Raw genomic sequence first — 20,170 nt, forward strand, 5'->3', positions numbered from 1 at the left:
CATATTCTGTTTCTGCAGTGGTGTTTGTTACTATGACCATTGTCTGATAATAGGTGGACACGGCAGCAGTGGTTACTGATGACCTCCTAATCAATAATTCAGTCTCTCCAGCAGCGCTCATCAATAATAAATGACAGGTGGACCATATTTGAATGTTTTTAGGACGGTTGTTACGCAGCGGCTCTGGATTCGTCAGACAGGCTGTCAATTTTAACCGCGGTCCCGCCCACCTGTCATTCATTTTACCGTTGTCGCTGGCTGAGTAAAGATGGCGGAGTTACAGAAAGACCGGAAATAATTGTTTCTTTCAAAGTAATTTCGAGTTTAGCGTTGGATTTCTGGCGTTCAGTTAGAGAACACAAGCTCATTACACTAGGGAGGACACTTGAGTCCGGGTCTGTGTGGTCTGAAGAATACAAAGTAAACACCTGGTGGTGTGGAGTTAGAGATAAGTGAGCATCTCTGATTGAGGCTAAAGTTTGCAGCTAGAAGCTACTTTCGCCGCGACTAGCAAAACACATCCGCTAACGTTAACGTTATACCTATGAAGTAAAACTGCCAATTTAAATAATACTTTGGATAAGATGTATTAGGATTTTCCTTCTTTTTTTTCCAGAGCATTTATTTTTCATCATAATTGTCGCATTTATTTTGAGCAATTAAATAGGCAGGTTTTTTTTTACGGCCTTTATTCTGGAAACCGTAGCCGGATGTTGTGTTGCACAGACTTTCTGACTTGACAGTGGTGGTGTTTCTGCGGGTCCTGGACGAGGTGGATAGCAGCCGGATAGAAATCTATAAAGGTGAGATTCCTGTCTCTATTAATGTATTGCATTGACAAACATGTCATATTTAAACCTAAAGTATCCTTCATGTATTGTTCATGAGCGCTTATGTTCGAATATCTGTGACAATATTTCAGATTAAAGAACCTTTGACATGTACGATGCTCGCTTTTGAGCAGCTGTTTTCACTGTGAAAACCGTAAACCCGTCGTAGATGCATGTAATGCATATTTATTCGTGTAATCTTTTGGGATGGATCTGAAGGGTGCTATTTGCGTAGTGGTTCTCTGGTGTGCCCAGGGGCCTGTCCTGCAGGAAAAGGCGTTTCACACCGTCCGATGGTTTAAATCCGGAAAATCTCTCAATGTGGAGGAACAATATAGTTTTATTCAATCACCTCCATTTTATTTATAGAGCAAACAAGGAGAGAGTCATCATATACAATTTGTGTCCTGCAATTATCTGTCATTTTTCTAATAATATTTCAGCGATTATTATCATGAGATATACCATATACTCACTATTAGTCCGAATATGAGGGTTATAGCAATATTATTTGAGTTGTATAAATGAAACGTTGAGCCTTATGGAGGACTGTTGTGTGTCTGTGGTAGGGTGAAACATTTAGTCCTAAACCAATCAGATCAAGGCTAGTGCCTTAATATGGTGTGTGTGTGTGTGTGTGTGTGTGTGTGTGTGTGTGTGTGTGTGTGTGTGTGTGTGTGTGTGTGTGTGTGTGTGTGTGTGTGTGTGTGTGTGTGTGTGTGTGTGTGTGCTCCTCACACTGCAACAGCTCATTTCATTACAGAAGGAATGAAAACGGAGAATCCGGCTATAATTTGCCACCGATATTCAAACTAAACATCGTAACTGCATTGGGTGTGCCTACATAGTTGTATGCCTACTGCACATATACATGAAAATATACAACATGTAAAGGCTCCCAGTTCCTTAGGCTGCACATGAACGGATTGACAGCATGTACAGACACATTTGTTTTTGAGTCTATAGATGAAAGTGTGTGTGTGTGTGTGTGTGTGTGTGTGTGTGTGTGTGTGTGTGTGTGTGTGTGTGTGTGTGTGTGTGTGTGTGTGTGTGTGTGTGTGTGTGTGTGTTAAGGACAGAGACAGACAGAAGATGTATTGGCCTTCATCCACCTTAACCTACAGGTTTCAAAGCTTTAGTATCAAAACATAGTTGATTCAGCCCTGTCCGTTATTAAAATGAATCAATGTAATAGTACAATGCAAAGAGCTATGTAGACTAAAACTCTTCCGTCAGTTTTCATTTAACTTCCAAGGATCCCAAAGTTTCACGTGTTTGAAATAGTCTGAATGTGAGCCGACGGTCTGCAGTTCACATCTGCACTTCCTCTGCTGACAGTAAAGTTACCGGCGGTGAGAGTCTTGTGAAACACACATCCATGTGGCCTGTAACAAACACTGCTACAACCGCGATCAGATTCATATGTTGGGTCCATATCTTTTATTACATTTTTAAATATGAGCCAGTCTGTCAAAGATGTGAATCTCGTCTCACCACTGCTGCAGAAAAACAGACTAAATCTTCAGAGTAGTTAAATTAAGATGTTTCTTACCTTAAAGAACGGTTACCACTGAAATAATTGGTTTCAGTGGAGAATTTCACAGTCCGATCAGATGATAGTCTAAGCTTCAAAAACGAAATATCTCATTGAATTGTTGTAGGTATTAGAACGTAAACACACTGACATATTGGGCAGATATTAGGTATCAGCAGTTTTTAGGTAAACATTGTATTAATAATTGTAGCTGGTCCTTGAAAAGCTCTTATTATAACTACAACTACATACTACTAATACATGTCATTATTACCACTGGGACGAACAAAACAAGTCTTAACTTAGACAAAGCACAGAAAGGAAAAAGATTTCACCTTCCACAACAGGTTTTTTCATGTTTGATCAACATCTTTTTTTTTGAAAATTAAAAGCATAAAAACAAGGAAGACGTGTCCAATAAAAGGTTCATATTCATGAAGTATAAACTGGTTTACAAACAGATGCTTTTAATCCAAAGCGTCCTGGGTTCACCTGCAGACTCCAGCACCAAAACACATCTCCCACATCCTCGCGGCTCCCTCCTCTCTGCTTTCTGTTTGCTCTGGAGAGGGGGGAAAAAAAACGAAAGAGGGAGAAGAAATGCTATTTTTAACTTCCCCTCCTCTCATCTGCATCACCACTCCTCCTAGAAAAGGGGTCACGTGATTGGAGGAATAGAGGGAAATGCTGTCTTCAGCAACCCGGGGGCAGGACAGCAGCTGTATTTAAAAAACACTGCATCTTCTCTGTTTTAGTACATTGTTAGTTTTTGATTCATCACTGCCTGGTGATGTGGTGATAAATAATACAGCATCAGACATTTATTTATAAAGAGAAGAACACAGCAGGCAGTAAAGCAGTGTGTGTGTGGTTTGGGATGGAAAGAGTTTTACAGCATCCTCTCATATTTTCACAGATATTTTGAGTTTGCTTGATTCAATCTAGTGGCAGATACATATTTGACTGCTCACAGTCCTGCTGGTTTAGATGTAGCTTCCTGTTCTGGTCCTGGTTGTGATTCTGGGTGTGAAGTTTTTTGTGGAACATTCTAGATCCGTATAAAACCTTTTCTACCATCACAGCCTGTTCACTCTTAGAGTTTTGGAGTTTGCGCCGTATTTGCAGTGGTGGAAGAAATATTTTGATTATTTATTCCAGTAAAAGAACCGAAGTAAAAGTAGATAACACTGCTACTATACATTTTAATACTTTTATAGGATGTATTCATATAAAGTGGTACTTTAATGTTGTTGCTGGTCGAAGTGGAGTTAACTTTAAATACTTTTTAGCATTAGTATGAAATGGAAATACTTTCAGGTGAAAAGTAGTTTATAATTTATACTTTAATGTAAATAAATGGGATTATCCCGACCTCAGAAACATGTGTTGAAAGTCAACAGGTTCCTCACTAACTTTCTTTAAGCGGGGAGGTGTTTGGATGATCTGAGGATGATCTGAGGATCAGCTGAGGATCAGCTGTCAATCTGCAGGCGGCCAGCCACTGCTGATTAAATGAGCCTGACTAGCTGGCCGCAGCAGCACTCAGCTATGGATCAATCCGGCTCCTGGAGGACGTCAATCTTATTTAGGTGACGGGTTTAGAAGAGAGCTTGATGATGTCATCGTACAGCACAGAAACCCTTAGTCATGATTGAGTGAATTAGGATTCAAGAAAACCGCTTAACACTTGGTTAAGGTCTAACTACTGACAGGGTGCTGTTGAGCAGAGCAGAAAACCTGTAGCTGCATGTTTTCTAGTGTATTTCTTGTTATATGTAAAAGTGAAAATCTTTAATGCTTTATATTGTTTAAAAGCAGGCGGTGCAGTGGGTAGCACTGTCACCTCACAGCAAGAGGACTCAAACCTCTTTCTCTCTTTCTCAGGCTTCCTTCATGCCGGTTAGGTTCGTTGTTGACTCTGTATTGTGAGCGTGAGTGGTTGTCTGTCTCTCTGCGTCGGCCCTGTGATTGTCTGACAACCTCTCCAGGGCCTCTCGCCCAATGTCGACTGGGATCTGCTCCAAACCCCCCACGACACTGTTGAGGATAAGCGTTATAGATGATGGATGGATGGATGGATTATACAACAACAAAAAAATCCTCTTCTGTGATATAAAAACGTTTTTTTGAGCTCAAAAGCCCAAATAAAACCCCCACTGTAGTGACCACATCTCGTCACGGCAAACTAAAAGTGACAGCAGAAACATCAGAGATGTGGATTTCAGTGTGATTTGGCCGTCTTTATTGTCATGTCCCTCCTCCTCCATGATAGAGGAGCTGAGTTATCCTCAGCATCTAGTGCCAGTGTTTGCAGTTTAGTTTGACCTCTCAATTCCCATCCCTCCTCACATTCAGCCACGTCTCCGCGTCCTGTTTCTGCTCGTCAAACTGCGGGAGAGGCTTTTCATTTGATGAGACCGTTTTAATGTGGCTGAGATAATGTCATTTTGAAATGTGTAGACATGATGTTATCTTCCATTTTTTTTAATTTGCCAGAAAAAAAATCAGTGGCCCAGTTTGTTTAATATCTTAGTAAACAGAATTTCATTGTTTTTTGGACGACGTCGCCTTTGGCTCTCAGAATTGCTGATGTGCATTTTTCACTTTTTGAATCGATAATTCAATAATGCAGCCCTTGAAACAGAGCTCCAAGGCTCTTAAGTGTAATGTAAAGTCCATTATACATCTTACAATTTCTTTAAGTCATAATTCAAAACAAACCCATGTGTCACTGCAGCTCTCACAGTTCAGCCCACCTGACTTTTCGCTTTGTTCAAAGGCAGTTCGCTATCGAGGCCGAATGAAAGCAGCAGCAACGCCCCGCAGGCTGAAACACATTTGCATAATGAGAATTTGTTAATTACTTTGAGATTAAACACAGAGGCCTGCAGCCTGTAAGCCTCTGTATCAAAGTAGTGTTTCGTGAAGGTTAAGACAGCTCTCTTCTTCGCAGTTAATCTCTGAGACGCAGAGGAGAGGCTGCAGTAATCTCACCACACCGTCACATACAGCAGAGACTCAACAGCCAACAAAGGTCTTTGATCGTGTTTGACAAGATTCAGACTTCCAACTGTGGCTATTCATTTCTAACCTCCTCTAATCGCAGCGAATAACAACATGTCACATGATTACATTTCATTTTTAGGTATTTAAACCAGTGCTTTGGTCCATAACAAGCTCAATAAATCCACGCTTTAGACGCCTACAATTTTAAGAGAACATTAGGAAAGAAGCAAAGGGTCAGATCCTGCACCTCCACAGATGCAGCAAGTATTCCTGAAGAGGTGAACGATTTTCAGAGAGAAATATGTTTTGTAGAGAAAAGAGAAGAAGGACAGGCTGAGAGCTTTATGCGGACAGCAAGCAAAGAGAAGCTAAAAGTTGAATAGAACTGACTGTGAGACTTTGGCTTGAATGTCTACTTCAAAGTTGACTTTTTGCCTAATGTGCTAAAACTGCAACATCGCTGATTCAGATAAAAAAAAAAAACCATGTTGATGGAAAGCACATGGGCTGAAATATCTACTGAGCTGAGCAGACACTTTGGTGCAACCGTAACATGAGCGGATACATTTTTAATAAGGCCGGCCGAAGAGGAAATCGAACACCAAAGCCCGACTGTGATCAAGTGCGATCTCACTTCCAGTAGGTTTGTTTTAGTCAGAGCCAGAGAAAACGTCTTTGTCACATGAGATGTCTTTAAGATGTAACTTGTTTTTGGTTCGCAGTGACAAATAGAACTCTTTTATGTATTTTAGTCGAGTGTTAACGTTCTGTATTGTTTTATTTTTGTCAAATGTAAAATCTTTCTAGCATTTTGATCAGATGTGTCGAAGGGTGTGCAATGGAATCAGATTTTTAGTGAATAAATCATGACATACAAATATGACTTATGTGTCGCTGAGGCTTCAGCTGAAGAGACGGAAAATGGCAGCAGATGAAAACACCCGAGTTCAGCGATGAGGAGACTGTAAATTAACACATAAAAGAAACAAAAATACCACATTTCCATCTCATTTTTCATATTGTTTTTGTTCTTTTGAGATTTGACTGGCACTTTTGCAGTGGTTCAATGGCACCTGCCTAGAGAATTAGCACGACCAACTGTTTATATAGATGCCCTCAACTCCTGATACTAGCGCAAAGGTAGTGGATGGAAACACAAATGTTTATGTGTGTGTGTGTGTGTGTGTGTGTGTGTTCATGGTCCTGGAAACACTAACGGTATCGGTAGACTACCGCAAGCTTTCGAGTACCTTGCCGGGTTTTTATATGTCTGTAGATACAAAGCAAACCGTGCTAGATGCAGTCATGAAACTCTACAGGTGTGCAGTTGAGATCAAAATGAAGGCAGAGTTTGAAGATGGGTGTGGTCCGAGCAAGGGCGCTGTAATTAAGGGGGTAGGAAGTGAGGAAGGAGCCACTGGCCCCCACACTTAGCACCCCTGGTCCGATTTGGCGTTGCGGCTGGTGTGATCCCATCGCAAGATGGTTCTCTACTGTTCTTTTCTTCTTAATATGTCACACATCTGTATTTCTGAGTTTCTCCAATTACATTTGTGCATCAGGTCTTTGAATAATAAGGAACATAATCTCTTTTAGTGAAGATTTACGTTCCTCACATTCTGGGTTTAATGCTTTAGGGTGACCCTCCATAAGCCAACCAGGGCATGTCAACAAAAGCACCACTTCTTCATCTGTTTATCTGGATCTCTTTTAGCTGAAGTGCTTACAATCCAGAAACTCACACTAGACTTGATGATCGTGTGACATTAGTCTGTCCGTGTGTCGTCCTTTGAGCACTGTGGGATCAATGACTTGTGTGATGGCAGTATATCCATGTGGGTCAGTTGATCCAGTGCAAACCGTACGTCTCCTTCAGCCTTTGTGTTTGTTCACATTTCCCGTAGCTGCTGTGGATTACACTCTCGCCCTCGGTGAGTCACACTGCAGTTCGCTTCACTGCAGCGCACGGAGACTCTCATTTTCCGTCGACTTGATTGGAGGACAATCAAGTTTAGCGGAGTTGAAACGCTGAGTCACAGCTAATTTGAAGTTGTTTACATGTACCGTCGTAGGAACTGTGGCTTGCTGTATATTTCTGAGATGGAGACACATTTAGATGAATATAAACAAAGGCTGTCTAATAATATGAATGAATTGTGCTGAACAAGGTCATTAAACTGTCCTAATTCTTCCTGATTGCACCGTATGTTGTACTGAGACACACTGCTCATCATTTCAAGCACTTTTGGACTTAATTCTATGAAGTATGCATCGTGGAGGGTTTATGACGTACAAATATGCAACTTTAGAATAAAGCATTTCTTCTCACAGTCTCTCTCCTCCAGTAACATGGCAGTCTATGGGTTATTTGAGACAATATATATTGTTTTGTTTGCAGAAAACACAGAAGCTAAACGCATGTGTTTTTTTCACTGATGAATTAGTGCTTTTATTGATTAAATTCAACACGTCTGGCAACTTGCACTTTTAGTTCAAACTCTCCTAAGAGAGTAGGTTTCAAATGAGCAATTATATTCAGAAATGCAGTGAATAGATTTTTTTTTTTTTAAATTAAGCAGAGCGTTTCAATTCATAATGTTATTTGACTTAAATAATTGATTGAAGTTTATTTCAGGCCCATGCTCATATGAGGTCTCTGTGTTCGTCTTTGGTATTCTGGATTGAACCTCATGCTCAAATCTATGCAGCAGCTCCCGGCAGCAGAGTCATTTGTGAGGAATTATTGACGTCACAATCGAAGCTGAACTTGTCATCAATCAGATAGAAATCGACACCTGCGCAGCTGCTGCTGCGTTTTTTTTTAGATGTTCTCAATTATTTGCGCAAATTAGACCAGAAATGATTGAAACATATTTTGTGTGATTTCTGGTTTCTTTATTCTTTTGGACTTCAGGTTCCTGTTTGAACCCCTCTTAGAGTTATGTTGCGTGTAGCAGGTTTGGTAATGGCTTTAACTGACATCTCTAACCTCTTTGCATAAAAAAAATAAATCAGGTGTGTTGAGGAAGGGTCGGTGCTTCTTCATTATTTAACAAGGATCTCTGTGTTCCTTCATGTAAACCGATCGGCCGGATCTCTGAGGAGGGTGCAGTTGTTTTGTTTGTGCTTCATTCCCCGTGAGTTCTCGTGTTCCTCTGCAGCCGAGTGGAGATAACAGTCTAAATATAGAGCAGGGTGCCACGACTTTGAGGCCTGTGGGCTCGAGTCATTGTGCTCTCAAGAGTCGACAAGGTTTCCTGAATCCTTTTAGCCCTTTTAGCCCACTGGTAGCTATAGCGTGGTTGCATCCCAGCAAATGTTACAAGTCTCAGTCATGTAGCTGATGGTTTTTTGCCAGTATGCTTCTTGTCACATGGTCAAATAGCCTCGGTTCAACTTTGTCCGACCATTACTGTAAATTTTCCAACATTCACACCCACTTCGCGCCGTGATCGGTTTGCTGTGCGGAGGTGAGAGAGGAGCCAGGGAGGGATTGAACTTCTCGCTCTATTTCTTCATTCTTGACACGACTGTTCCTGTCACTTTTTTATGTGAACAACCTTGTTCAACACTGTGTATGTCTCCAAGGAGAGACTGAAAATACGAGCTGTTATCCCATTATCTTAATGATATTGCATCTCCCCCCCTCAACCTGCCTCCCAACCTGCTAATGTTCCTTCTTCTGCTGTTATCCTATGCATGTGTTGTTCTCTTGCTGCTGTGGTTTTGTCTTGCATGTCTGTCTAACTGCCTGTAGTATGCTTCTCTTGATGGGGTTGCGGTGCCTGATCCTGTTGTCTGCTACTGCCTGATGCTTGTGTGCCAGTCGGTATGTCTTCATGTAATGTTTGTTGACACATGTAATGCTTGTTGTGACTGTATGTCAGTAATGGTTGTGTTGGAAATGTTTGGATGTGTTTTGCTGTCGTTATAACTTTTGATTTGACTTAATTTAGCCCCAATCCCCCTTTCCTCAAGAAGCTTCGCCAGGCCGCCATTGTAAATAAAGTCTTGTTCTTATGACTAGCCTGGTTAAATAAAGGTTTAAAAAAAATAAAAGACTCCCAAGGTTGTATATTAACACTTTTGATTTCCGAATTGGCCATCATAAACACAAGTTCTTTTCAAGCATAAACCGATCCTTATGCTTTTGTCAGAAACCTCTATGAAGACCTTCGTAGTAACTGTAAGACGTGACGGTTTGCAGAGATCACAACAGCACACTAAGCAAGCCGATTGGTGGATTTAAAAAGTCTGTGAATGTGACATACATATTGTAGAAGTAGAAGAAATAGCCAAACAAGGCCTGCACGTCTGCGCCTTGAGCCAGTTCAGGGTTTGGGACGTTAATGTATCTGCGCCCCATTCAGACAGTTAAAGGTGAATATTTGGTATTTGTCAACTTGGTTGTTATTCTCATATTTTTTTGGGGTCATGACAACATTTTACTCACCACAGAGATTTAGGAACTCAAGCAACGACAAAAGCCATGTAAGCAACCAGCGCTAAGTTCTGACATTTCAACCACTTGAGTCCAATCAGTGACATGAAAGTAGTTCCCTGGAAATTCATGGAAATTCATGGATGAGTGTGTAGGCCACTAAATCTACTTTTTCAGTGGTTCCATCATTGGTGTAGATATCAGGCTATACTTCTTCTCAAGTCTGTAACTTCAGCTGTAAGCATTAGACTCCTGCCGTGAAGGAGCCATCAACGTTTGTCAGACCTGACCCTAAAATAGTCCTCTTATTATCACAGTAATGGATGGTGCAGACACAGAGCTGTTGAAGTCCAGCTGGTGAATATCAGACTCCAAACTGACTTCATCTTGCAGCTGCTTGTGCAATGAATTATTCCTTCCACATCTCCAGCTGATTGTGACGGATCGAGCCAGTCGCCGCCAACCTTTCTGCCAAATTAAGAAAAGTCAGATGGGCCTTCTGTTTTCCCCTGACATCGCAATGTGCTGCTCTGATTAATTACCATGAAGAAAATGTTTAAGCCTGACTAGTTAATCACAGCTACACTGAGTCTAGCAGATGCTGACAGAACCTCCTCTTTTGTCGGAACACTCTGTGAGCTTTTCTGTGTGAGAAATCACCTCCGCTGCTTTTTTATGGGTTTCTTGGGTTTCATTTTAAAGTGTGTTTCTGCTCATGACTTTAAAGGAGACGGTCATTTATTCAGAGAGGGCCGACTACTAAACTATGCAATCAATAACAACTAATGCATCTGCATCCAAATCAGCAATAGTCCTGCATCATCTTGCCCATTATTTTCTCAATTAAAAGATGAATTGTTTTGTTTATCTAATGTTATGAAAAACATATGTTACAATTTGCAGCAGCCCAAGGAGATGTATTCAAATATGTTGTTTTACCAACAGTTCAAAACGGCATTACACAGAAGTATTTACAATCGTCATATTTCATTACTTTCAGCTTACGCCAAAGAAAAGAGCTTTTTAGAACGTCATGTTGGCACATTTTAACATGGCAGCACGATGACAAATCCTTAATATAGTGCAATTGAAATAAACGAGATGGACTCAGACTTTATTGGATGAATTACATGGAAGTCAGCAATAAGACCTGTGTAATTCATCACAGCCTCATCAATGTTACAATAGTCCGTTATACCCGGGACCCTCCGCCCAGGAAGGAATCATCTTACAGATGACTTTTTCATGTGACTTATATATTCACTGCACAGTCAGGAAAATTAGCTTCAACGTATGCTGGGTTAAAGAAAAAGACCTGCATTGTGAGGCCCTGTGCGGAACTTTCACCAATTGCTATGACACATGTAGCGGCGGCCATTTGATTAAAGCTTTGTGTTTCTCCTTCCTCTCTGTCCACAGATGGCCTCAGCAACAGCGACCTACGGGCAGAAGGAGTCTTCGGACCAAAACTTTGACTATATGTTCAAGATCCTCATCATTGGCAACAGCAGTGTGGGCAAAACCTCCTTCTTGTTCCGCTACGCCGACGACTCCTACACACCGGCCTTTGTCAGTACGGTGGGCATTGACTTCAAGGTGAAGACCATCTACAGGAATGACAAGAGGATCAAATTACAGATCTGGGTAAGACTTCTGGAGATGTGTTGAGTTTCCTGGAAGGGGAGTAAATGAACCTGAGATCTATAATTAACATGTACATGAATTTGAGGCTGAAGTTGAATAAGTAAGTCTTATTGATTTTCTTCACTGTCACAAGCTTGTTGACTTTCTTCACCTGCAGTTGGTCAACAGTGACCCACGACTAGCTTCATTTTCACATATGACCTTTGAGCCACATAGTCTCAACTTATTTTCTTGTCTTTCCACATTTTAAGTGCTTTTGTCTTTTATTTCCTCTGTGTATTGCTAAGATGAATCAGTTTAAGCATTTAAAGTTGTCAGAGGTTTTCTGCACTGTATGGCTGCACAGGCAGAGTCTATACACACACAAAGTGACCTCTTAAGTCCCCAGGCGTCAGTAAGCCTCAACCGAAGTGCATGTTAGATGGTTGAATGTCTGCAAACCCCTCTCTCTCTCTCACACCTTTACAGTGCAGCACCATGAAAGATTTTCATGAATGATTGTCCTATAGTACGCGCCGTTATTCCCATATAGTACTTAAACAATTTTGGCATCTTGTCCCTGTCAATGGCGGCAGGATTTTCACCCAGTTCAGAGTAGTTTGTTTCGAGCACAGCGGCACCAGCTCTACATCTGAAGGCAGTTTCAAAAAGCAGGATTAGAAGGTGAGCTAGACAGTTGTGAGAAAGACAAGGCTTTTTCCTTGGGCTACTCCCTTGAACCTCTGAAACAATAATTTTGTAATGCTGTCTAATAATACAGCAGATAACTCTGTGAAACACTGGCATGTGGTGCAGTGTTATTAAGCCAACTGTCCTCAGATCGCAGTAAACATACACAAATCTGCATAACAACGGCGTCCTCTCTGCAACCTGCTCATCCAGCTGGCCCGTGGATGAGTAGAATCCTATTGAAACTCAATGGACGTAATAACCGAAACACTCGAGTAACATTGATGTGCCTTCAGGAACAAACAGGGCGGTGTTTGTTGCATCATAAATGTGTTGTTTCCTGCAGTAAACACAATCATAGAGCAGCGCACTGTTCCAGTATCACATTGTAGATCATACCATCATTTCCACTTTTACTTAGCACAGCACTGTTTGTGCGTGTGTGTGTGTGTGTGTGTGTAGCTGTCTCTGTTGTCAGCCTTTTTCAGGTCTTGCCTCTGGTAAAGGAGACCGCATCGCCCAATCAGAGCATGAGAAATGGATGACTGGGTGCTACTCTCCCTTCCCCCACTACTACACATCTCACCCGAGTAGTTATCCCCCCCCCCCCCCCCCTCCTTCCCTACACACATGTAAAATCCCCGACCCCCATCTCTCAGCAATCCTGTCAGTTGAGACTCCAGTCGAGTAAAAATGAAAATGGTCAATATACAGTATTCTGTATGTAAATTTATTTCACAGTGTGCAGTTAATCCCATTTATATAGATTTATGCAGACACGTGATGTGTACTTATATAGTTTGTCATCCACATTATCTCACTTGAAACTGGACAACCTTTCTTTTTTCATTGCACTGGAAACTCTATGGCTACATGCATGCTGTCAGTGTTCATAACTGTAGACAGATGTTGGGCTACAACTAACAATTTGATCCTATCATATCAAATAGATGTTCAGAGTCTTTTCTCCATAAGGTCTTGTTTTGTCCAACCAACAGTGTAAAACCCAAAGATATGCAATTTATAATCATATAAAACAGAGAAAATCAGCAAATGTTCACATTTAATAAGAAGCTGAATAGAACAATTAATTGGCATTTTTGCTTGATAAATGACAACGTTTTTATTCATGTGAATTCTTGAGCATATTTAGATTTAAAAATAACTTTCTATGTAATTTATTTATAATACATGTCCTATAGCCCAAATATTTATTTAAAAACTCTTGATTTTCCCTTTAAATCCTTTGATTAAAATTAAAGCATGAAAGAGGAGACTTCTTTTTCATGCTTTATATTTGAATCAGGGCTCATGATGAAGGGAAAGATGAGTACTCCAATGTGTTCGTTATGTCACAGCACACAGTGCTACCTAGACTGACAAGCCGTTGCCTTGCTGAGTGTCCTACAGCACATTGAGCGGAGGAGCAGGACGTAAACTGTAGCTGTAGAACATTACAACCAACAGTGTGGAAATGTCAGAGCTACACTTCTCCCGGAAAATAGATGTCATATAATATCAATCTGACCTGAGAATGGTTGTGTGTGACTGAGTAATTATGCCAATGAGTACAAGAAAATACATAACAAGCTAAGAAGTGTATCTGTTTACAGTATGTTTTGTTTTTGTGTGTATTTGTGCACACGTCTGTTTGTCAGAGACGGCACTTTGTAGTCCATGTTGCTGTATGTGTGTGTGTAGTTTAAATGCTTCCATGTAAATTTAGTTCCCTAGAAAGTTTAATAACAGGTAGAAACTTGGTATGTATTTGCTGTATGAGTGGTATGATGTGTCTATAATAATAGTAAAGACAGCAAACCCCTATTTAGCATTCTTAAGACAACTCTTGAATTTAGCTTGTGTGGATTACCTGCCAAAGCGGCTTTAGTCAAACCTGTCAGAGGTCACTGTGAAGTGGATTCTGTGAGATTTAATAAAAGCTGCTGTTTTTTTTCCCCCCCAGGACACGGCGGGGCAGGAGCGTTACCGCACTATCACCACGGCCTACTACCGAGGAGCCATGGGCTTCATCCTCATGTACGACATCACTAACGAGGAGTCCTTCAGTGCTGTCCAGGACTGGTACGTGATTGGCTTAGAAGGGGGTGTCGCATGAATAGAGTGTAAAGTGATACCATGGAGCTTTACCTGTGAGAGGGGAGTGCTGCGTTGAGGATGGATCAAGTGGTATAGCCAGTCTGGAAAAAGATAAAGAGATACTCTAGATCCGGTTCAAGTCTTAGTTTTGTCTCCTCCCAGGACCTTGCCTGTGTGTATCTTTTAATTTGAAGGAAAACTTTATCTTGATTTCATTTTGACCCACTCTATTATTGTCAAAAACTAGGTTTAATTTTCACTGCTTAATGATAATAATACAAACTTTATTCATATAGCACCTTGTGAAAATAATGTTACAACGTGCTGTACAATAAAAACATGGTAAAAGTAATTAAGATCAAGATACAAGCAAAATAAAAAATGTTCAATCTCTGTGATCTAGAACTTGGTTTAAATTAAAGACTCCATGTTTCTTCTTCACTGTACACACACACACACACACACACACACACACACACACACACACACACACACACACACTGATGAGAAAACTTCAGGACACATTCAGCCTGCAGTGTGATCACAGTCTCTGAGTTTCCGCTCTGATTGCTGACGGTGTGTTGGTTCCCAGGTCGACTCAGATTAAGACGTACTCGTGGGACAACGCCCAGGTGCTGCTGGTCGGGAACAAGTGCGACATGGAGGACGAGCGGGTGGTGGGCGGAGATAGAGGCCGGCAGCTGTCTGAACACCTCGGTGAGTTCATGGTGTACGCACACAAATACACACCTCTCTGTGACTCATTGTTAGGTAAACAGACCTGAAGTGACTCAATGGACAGGCGGAAAGGTTTGCCTGCTCGTGTTACTATAGATGAAAAGTCAGGAGATCACCAGAGTCATTAAGAATAATCTTTTTACAACCATAAATTAAAAAATAAATAGCTGGGAAGATATTTCACCATATACTGCTCTAGAGAACAAGCTGTTACCGTAGTTATAGTTGTATTTCACCAGCTGTACCCTGCGCTACATCCCTGCGCTACATCTCGAAGACGACCACATCCTCAATAAACCCCTCTGACCCTCTACCACACCCTGTTTCCTCTCCAGGTTTTGAGTTCTTCGAGGCCAGCGCCAAGGACAACGTCAACGTGAAGCAGACCTTTGAGCGTTTGGTCGACATCATCTGTGAAAAGATGTCGGAGAGCCTGGACGCCGGAGATCCTGCTGTCACAGGGGCCAAACAGGGGCCCCAGCTGACAGAGCAGCCCGCTCCTCCTCACCAGGACTGTGCATGTTAAAGCTGACTACTTCACCCCCCCCCACCCCCCCAAACCCTTTTTCTCCCTGTTGCTCTTTGTCCTCCTTCAGCTGGACACCGGAGCCTCGGGTCAAATACTCCCATCACCCTTTTCACTCACTTTCCTGCTTCTTTCTGTAACTTAGTAACGATGATTGGCTGAGGGACACAAGAGCCAGGTTGAAAAGTGTCTGAAATGCTCTGAGATGGACCAGTGCTGAGCCGTGTTTGCGTCCGGTTCCTCCTCATAAAAGAGCTTTAACGGTGTTTATTTTGATCAGTGCTGGTGTTGGTCTGATGCCAAACCAAGTTCAATCAAACCAGAGTGTTTCAGACTCTTTGCGAACCAGGTTCCTGAAGGTTCCCGACCCATCATTTGTTGTCTCCTTGTTCCTCAGTGTGGTTTTACAAGAAGGATTTGACGGCGTGCGTCCTCAGAGTGCCATTTAAATCCTTCCGATGTTTACAGTACCTTTCGTTTCCTGTCAGACAAATTCCTTGATAAGATGTCAGCCTCGGATACGGTGACCAAGAAGGCCACAGAGGAGGTAATGTGGCAGTGCTGATCCAGCTGAAATCTGCTCCAAACTAATGTGCTACGTTTCTTTTAGGGTTTAGGATAGGACAGAATCAAACATGCATGGATCTGTGTTTCATATGTTGTCTCACCTGGTATCTAAACATGGGTATTGCAGGTGTTAGCAAGTGTTTTGTTTTCATTATTCATCTGAGCCTTTTCATTTGGCCTTTTTTTATGTTTTTTTTATTCTGGTGCCCCCTTTATTCTTTCAACACCGGGTGTCGAAAATATGAACAAGATAGAGCTACGTAAAAGTAGCAAAACATTAAGAGACAGCTTTTATTTAATTATATTTATTTCAAATGTACATATAAATGTTGTGCAATATATATATACATATATATATATATATAATATCTACAGGTATGCATTTCTTGAAATGAATTAAAACAGGTATGAAGTTCTATGAGGATAGTATCAAATATAAGAGGTCTATGTTGTTGGGTTTGTTTGGATGATGTGTGGAATTTTTTTTTGTTTGAACCCTCGCAAGCTCCTCCGTGAGTCGTTCATTTCCCTGTCGGTTTAGTCTCATCCAGAGACGTCAGAAATTCAAACTCCCCGCTTAGAAAATATAGTAAATTAAGTCTGAATTACAAGTTAGAAAATTACAGATATGTTTCTCATCCTCCAAATCCACTCAGTGTGATTTCCAGCTGATGTAAGGGTATCTGAAAGGCATTTTGTGCAACAAAGTTGTGCAGTTGTGCTCGCGAACAATGCTGCATATTGATGTTACAGTATTTGACATCGGGCAGAGAAAATCTTGCAGGTGATGCTGAGCATTGAAGTTGAAATGATGTGATCTTAACAGCAGACAATTACTGACTCTGACTCAAATACAGCAAACTGTTAGTTTTCATCTCCCTGATGGCTGTTTGGATAGCCACAGCTACTTTATGAAATATAAACGTTTCCTGTAAAATGTCAACATTCTCTAAAACATGATGGAATGGGTTAGGAAGATGCAAACATGTTGGTCTGTTTGATGCATCAGGAGAGAATAGGATAACGTGTGACAGACCACCAACACTCAGCGATTTAATGTTTCCTTGCTTAGCGACAAACAGCCCAACAGTAAGCAACTTCCTCAGAATCAGTATTGGAGTCTATTTGTCTGTGTGTAATGTTAGCTCAGTCTTCAGGTGAAGTACGGACAGCACTGTTTAACAAGCATCAAACAGCTGGAGGCTGAAATGTTCACAGAGCAGGTAGCTGAGTTTAACACTAGTTTCAAGTCAATGCAGGAATTGAGGTTTTCTTGGTTCCAACGGCACATTTCCACTAATAGCTGTTTAAAGTCTACATCGCATCACTGGGTGTGCATTATTCCCCCTCCACCGAACACTGAACTTGTTTTAATACAGCTTCCAAAGTTAGAACTAGTCTGCCGGGTACTCCTTCTTTTCACTTCACCAAAGATTGCTGTAGAAGAAGCGCACTGCTTTTGTAGGACGCCACAATGAGCAGAGTGACAAAGTTTAAAACGGTAAAGAAACAAGAGAGAGGATCGGTTGAGAGAGCAAAGCACTATAAAAAATCATTATGGAGGTCCAACTCATCGACTTCATAAAGTCAGAGACTCTGACTGTGTGATCAAAGCAAATCTGATTCAGAAAGTATTTATCTTGAGAGTATACAAACGGCAAACATCTGAAATCACAGATGAGCCGCTGACTGTAAACGTTTGAGAAGATGAGGCCCCAGTTAAAGTACTGCTTATTATAAGAGAAGGAGTGACGATGACAAACCTGAGAGCTGGTTTTGATCCTGGGTATATTTTACTTCTTACTGGTTGTGACTGTTTCTTTTCCGGTTAAAATCCAAAATGTTAAACTGTTCTCCTTTCTAATATGTCTTCCTCTCTATATAAACCAGATCTGTAAATACTGTTTTTTTGAGTCAAATTTGTGGATTGTGTTGTATCGACTCAGGCTTGCAACAAAGAAAAAAAAAAAAGACAGTAAAAACCTGAACCCCCTGCCCCCAAAAGAGCCATGTTGTACTGTATCTGCATTCATTACTAGGCCTGCTTGTGAATGAATGTGTCACTCTGTTACAAAAGCAATACACACTACAGTATCTACACAAAAAAGAAATGCCATCAAGCTTGGTAGAAGTTGCCGACTTTAGATCTTCTACTAGCACGCAGGAACATGTACTTTATTTGGTCTCGTATCACTGCCTCTTCACACGCTCCTCGGTTTGGGCCATTAAGGTGAGAGAATATGCTGTGGATGTTTTTATCTGTACTTTGTGGTAAAACAATAAAAAGTTACTAACAAGCAGTTGATTCTTGAAATATTTTGTACCTTTACGGGTGAGATACTGTTACCTGCTCGTCCTAATGAAGTTAGAATCTCAAAATGAGGTGATTGTTATCGACGCAAACTAACTGAAATCCGCATAAAAGCTGTTTAACCCAAAACAGTAAAGTGGAGATTCAGATTTATTCAAAGTAATCAAATTACTTTAGCTTAGAGTCATCTAGGTTTAGCAGTACAATTGTCACGTTGATGGCAAATGTTTGGATGCTTCTTGTCCCAATGGAGCCTCAAGATGTCACTGTTTCACTCTGTTGGCAGAAGATGTAGAAGGATATTGTGCAGCAAGAAGCAACCCGTCACAGTTGATGCTTAAAGGGAAAATGCACACAAATGTACTCAAGTAAGTGCTCCTGACAGCAAATAGACTAACCAGGTGAATACACATGAAAACTACGTGTCGACTGTTTCTGGTATTGCTGTTCTTGCTGCAAAGTTTTGTCAAAATCCCATCTATGCCCGCCTCAGAGTGACTGACGGCATGTTACTCTCCTCCCTTTTGTCCTCTGGTGCAACAGTCACAGTTTAACTCAACTGAAACATGAAATGTTTCTCATTGTTTTGTTTTTTGTATCGCTCGTGCCTTTTGAAATTAGACAGGGAGGCCTCCATTTTATTCATTTGACGATGAAATCTTTAGACCATCATTAGACACTAAAATCAAAATGTGTATATATATATATATATAGTAATGCATATTCTTCAAGGCGGAGTGAACCACATTTAGTAGGCAAACTATGGGATATACTGTATTAAATTGGCTTACAAAAAAGCACAACTTACATTAATAAAAAATAGCATTATAAGAATTACATTTTTCAGGTTTTGCAGTTCTTATTTTGTTAAACTGTGGTCAGACGATAGACTCCCGCTCATCACAGGTGGACGGCAACATCCCATGGCTACACAATGTTTATTGAATGGAAGATATAATTCATATCTTTGTCGAACCTGGATTTTAAGGACCTTCGCATTGATTTGGATAAGTCATTTGATAATTATATCTAATTCTGCCTGTCTGAGGAATCAATAAAACTAAAATAAATCAGTTATCTAATCCACACACACTTTTATAGGCTATTCAACAACATTTGCAATCAAACGGATCCTAATGTTGCCATTGACATCCTGGAGCTATTCAAGGTTCTTCAGGATATCACAAACATCACCAAGATGTCATTTAAACCATTAGTGCGGTCAACATCTTTTGCAAATTCACATTTAACCAGCAGAGGGAGAAAGACACCAGGGTGCCGATGTGATGTTGATTTCTATACACACACACACACACACACACACACACACTTCCTAAATCCTGGTTATTATACAACACTGACTTCTCTAATTCATTCTCCATCAGAGGAGAAACCTAATTCAACTTCTAATCAAGATCATTTAAGTTGATCCAGGAAAAATGTATTGTATTGACTTTTAGTTGTTGTCAATTATAGTGTTTATCTTGTGAGGGCACTGCCATAAAACCCACAATATCATTTCTTATTGTTTAATTTAATATACTGTAACATATAAAAAGGATTTCCATGTTATTCTCAAGAATAATGTGCAATGAAAAACGAAACTGACTCTTCAGTCAATCCAGTTAGTTGAATACCTTTATGAAACTCATCATAATCTTAAAATGACTGGTTACAGTATGTCTGTATTTGACGGCCTTCTATGGACCTGAAGGCCTTTACCAGCCGTCCACCACCAACACACTGTTGCACATACTGACTTTGACTTATGATTTTACCAACATGCATGCAGAATTTCGCCACAATG

At 40.8% G+C, this 20,170-nt stretch overlaps 1 protein-coding gene across 1 annotated transcript; it reads left to right on the forward strand.

The window, feature by feature from the left end:
* Positions 1-775: 775 nt before the first annotated feature.
* rab3ab (RAB3A, member RAS oncogene family, b) lies at positions 776-15,485 on the forward strand (the record flags this gene model as incomplete). Its single annotated transcript, XM_079158568.1, has 5 exons — positions 776-803; positions 11,231-11,455; positions 14,088-14,206; positions 14,814-14,938; positions 15,295-15,485. The coding sequence occupies exons 2-5, from the start codon at positions 11,231-11,233 to the stop codon at positions 15,483-15,485; spliced, it is 660 nt and encodes a 219-aa protein (XP_079014694.1). The 5' UTR covers positions 776-803.
* Between the last annotated feature and the right edge of the window lie 4,685 nt (positions 15,486-20,170).

This window comes from Pholis gunnellus (genome assembly GCF_910591455.1).
Source record: "Pholis gunnellus genome assembly, chromosome: 4".
NCBI classification, from domain to species: Eukaryota; Metazoa; Chordata; class Actinopteri; order Perciformes; family Pholidae; genus Pholis; species Pholis gunnellus.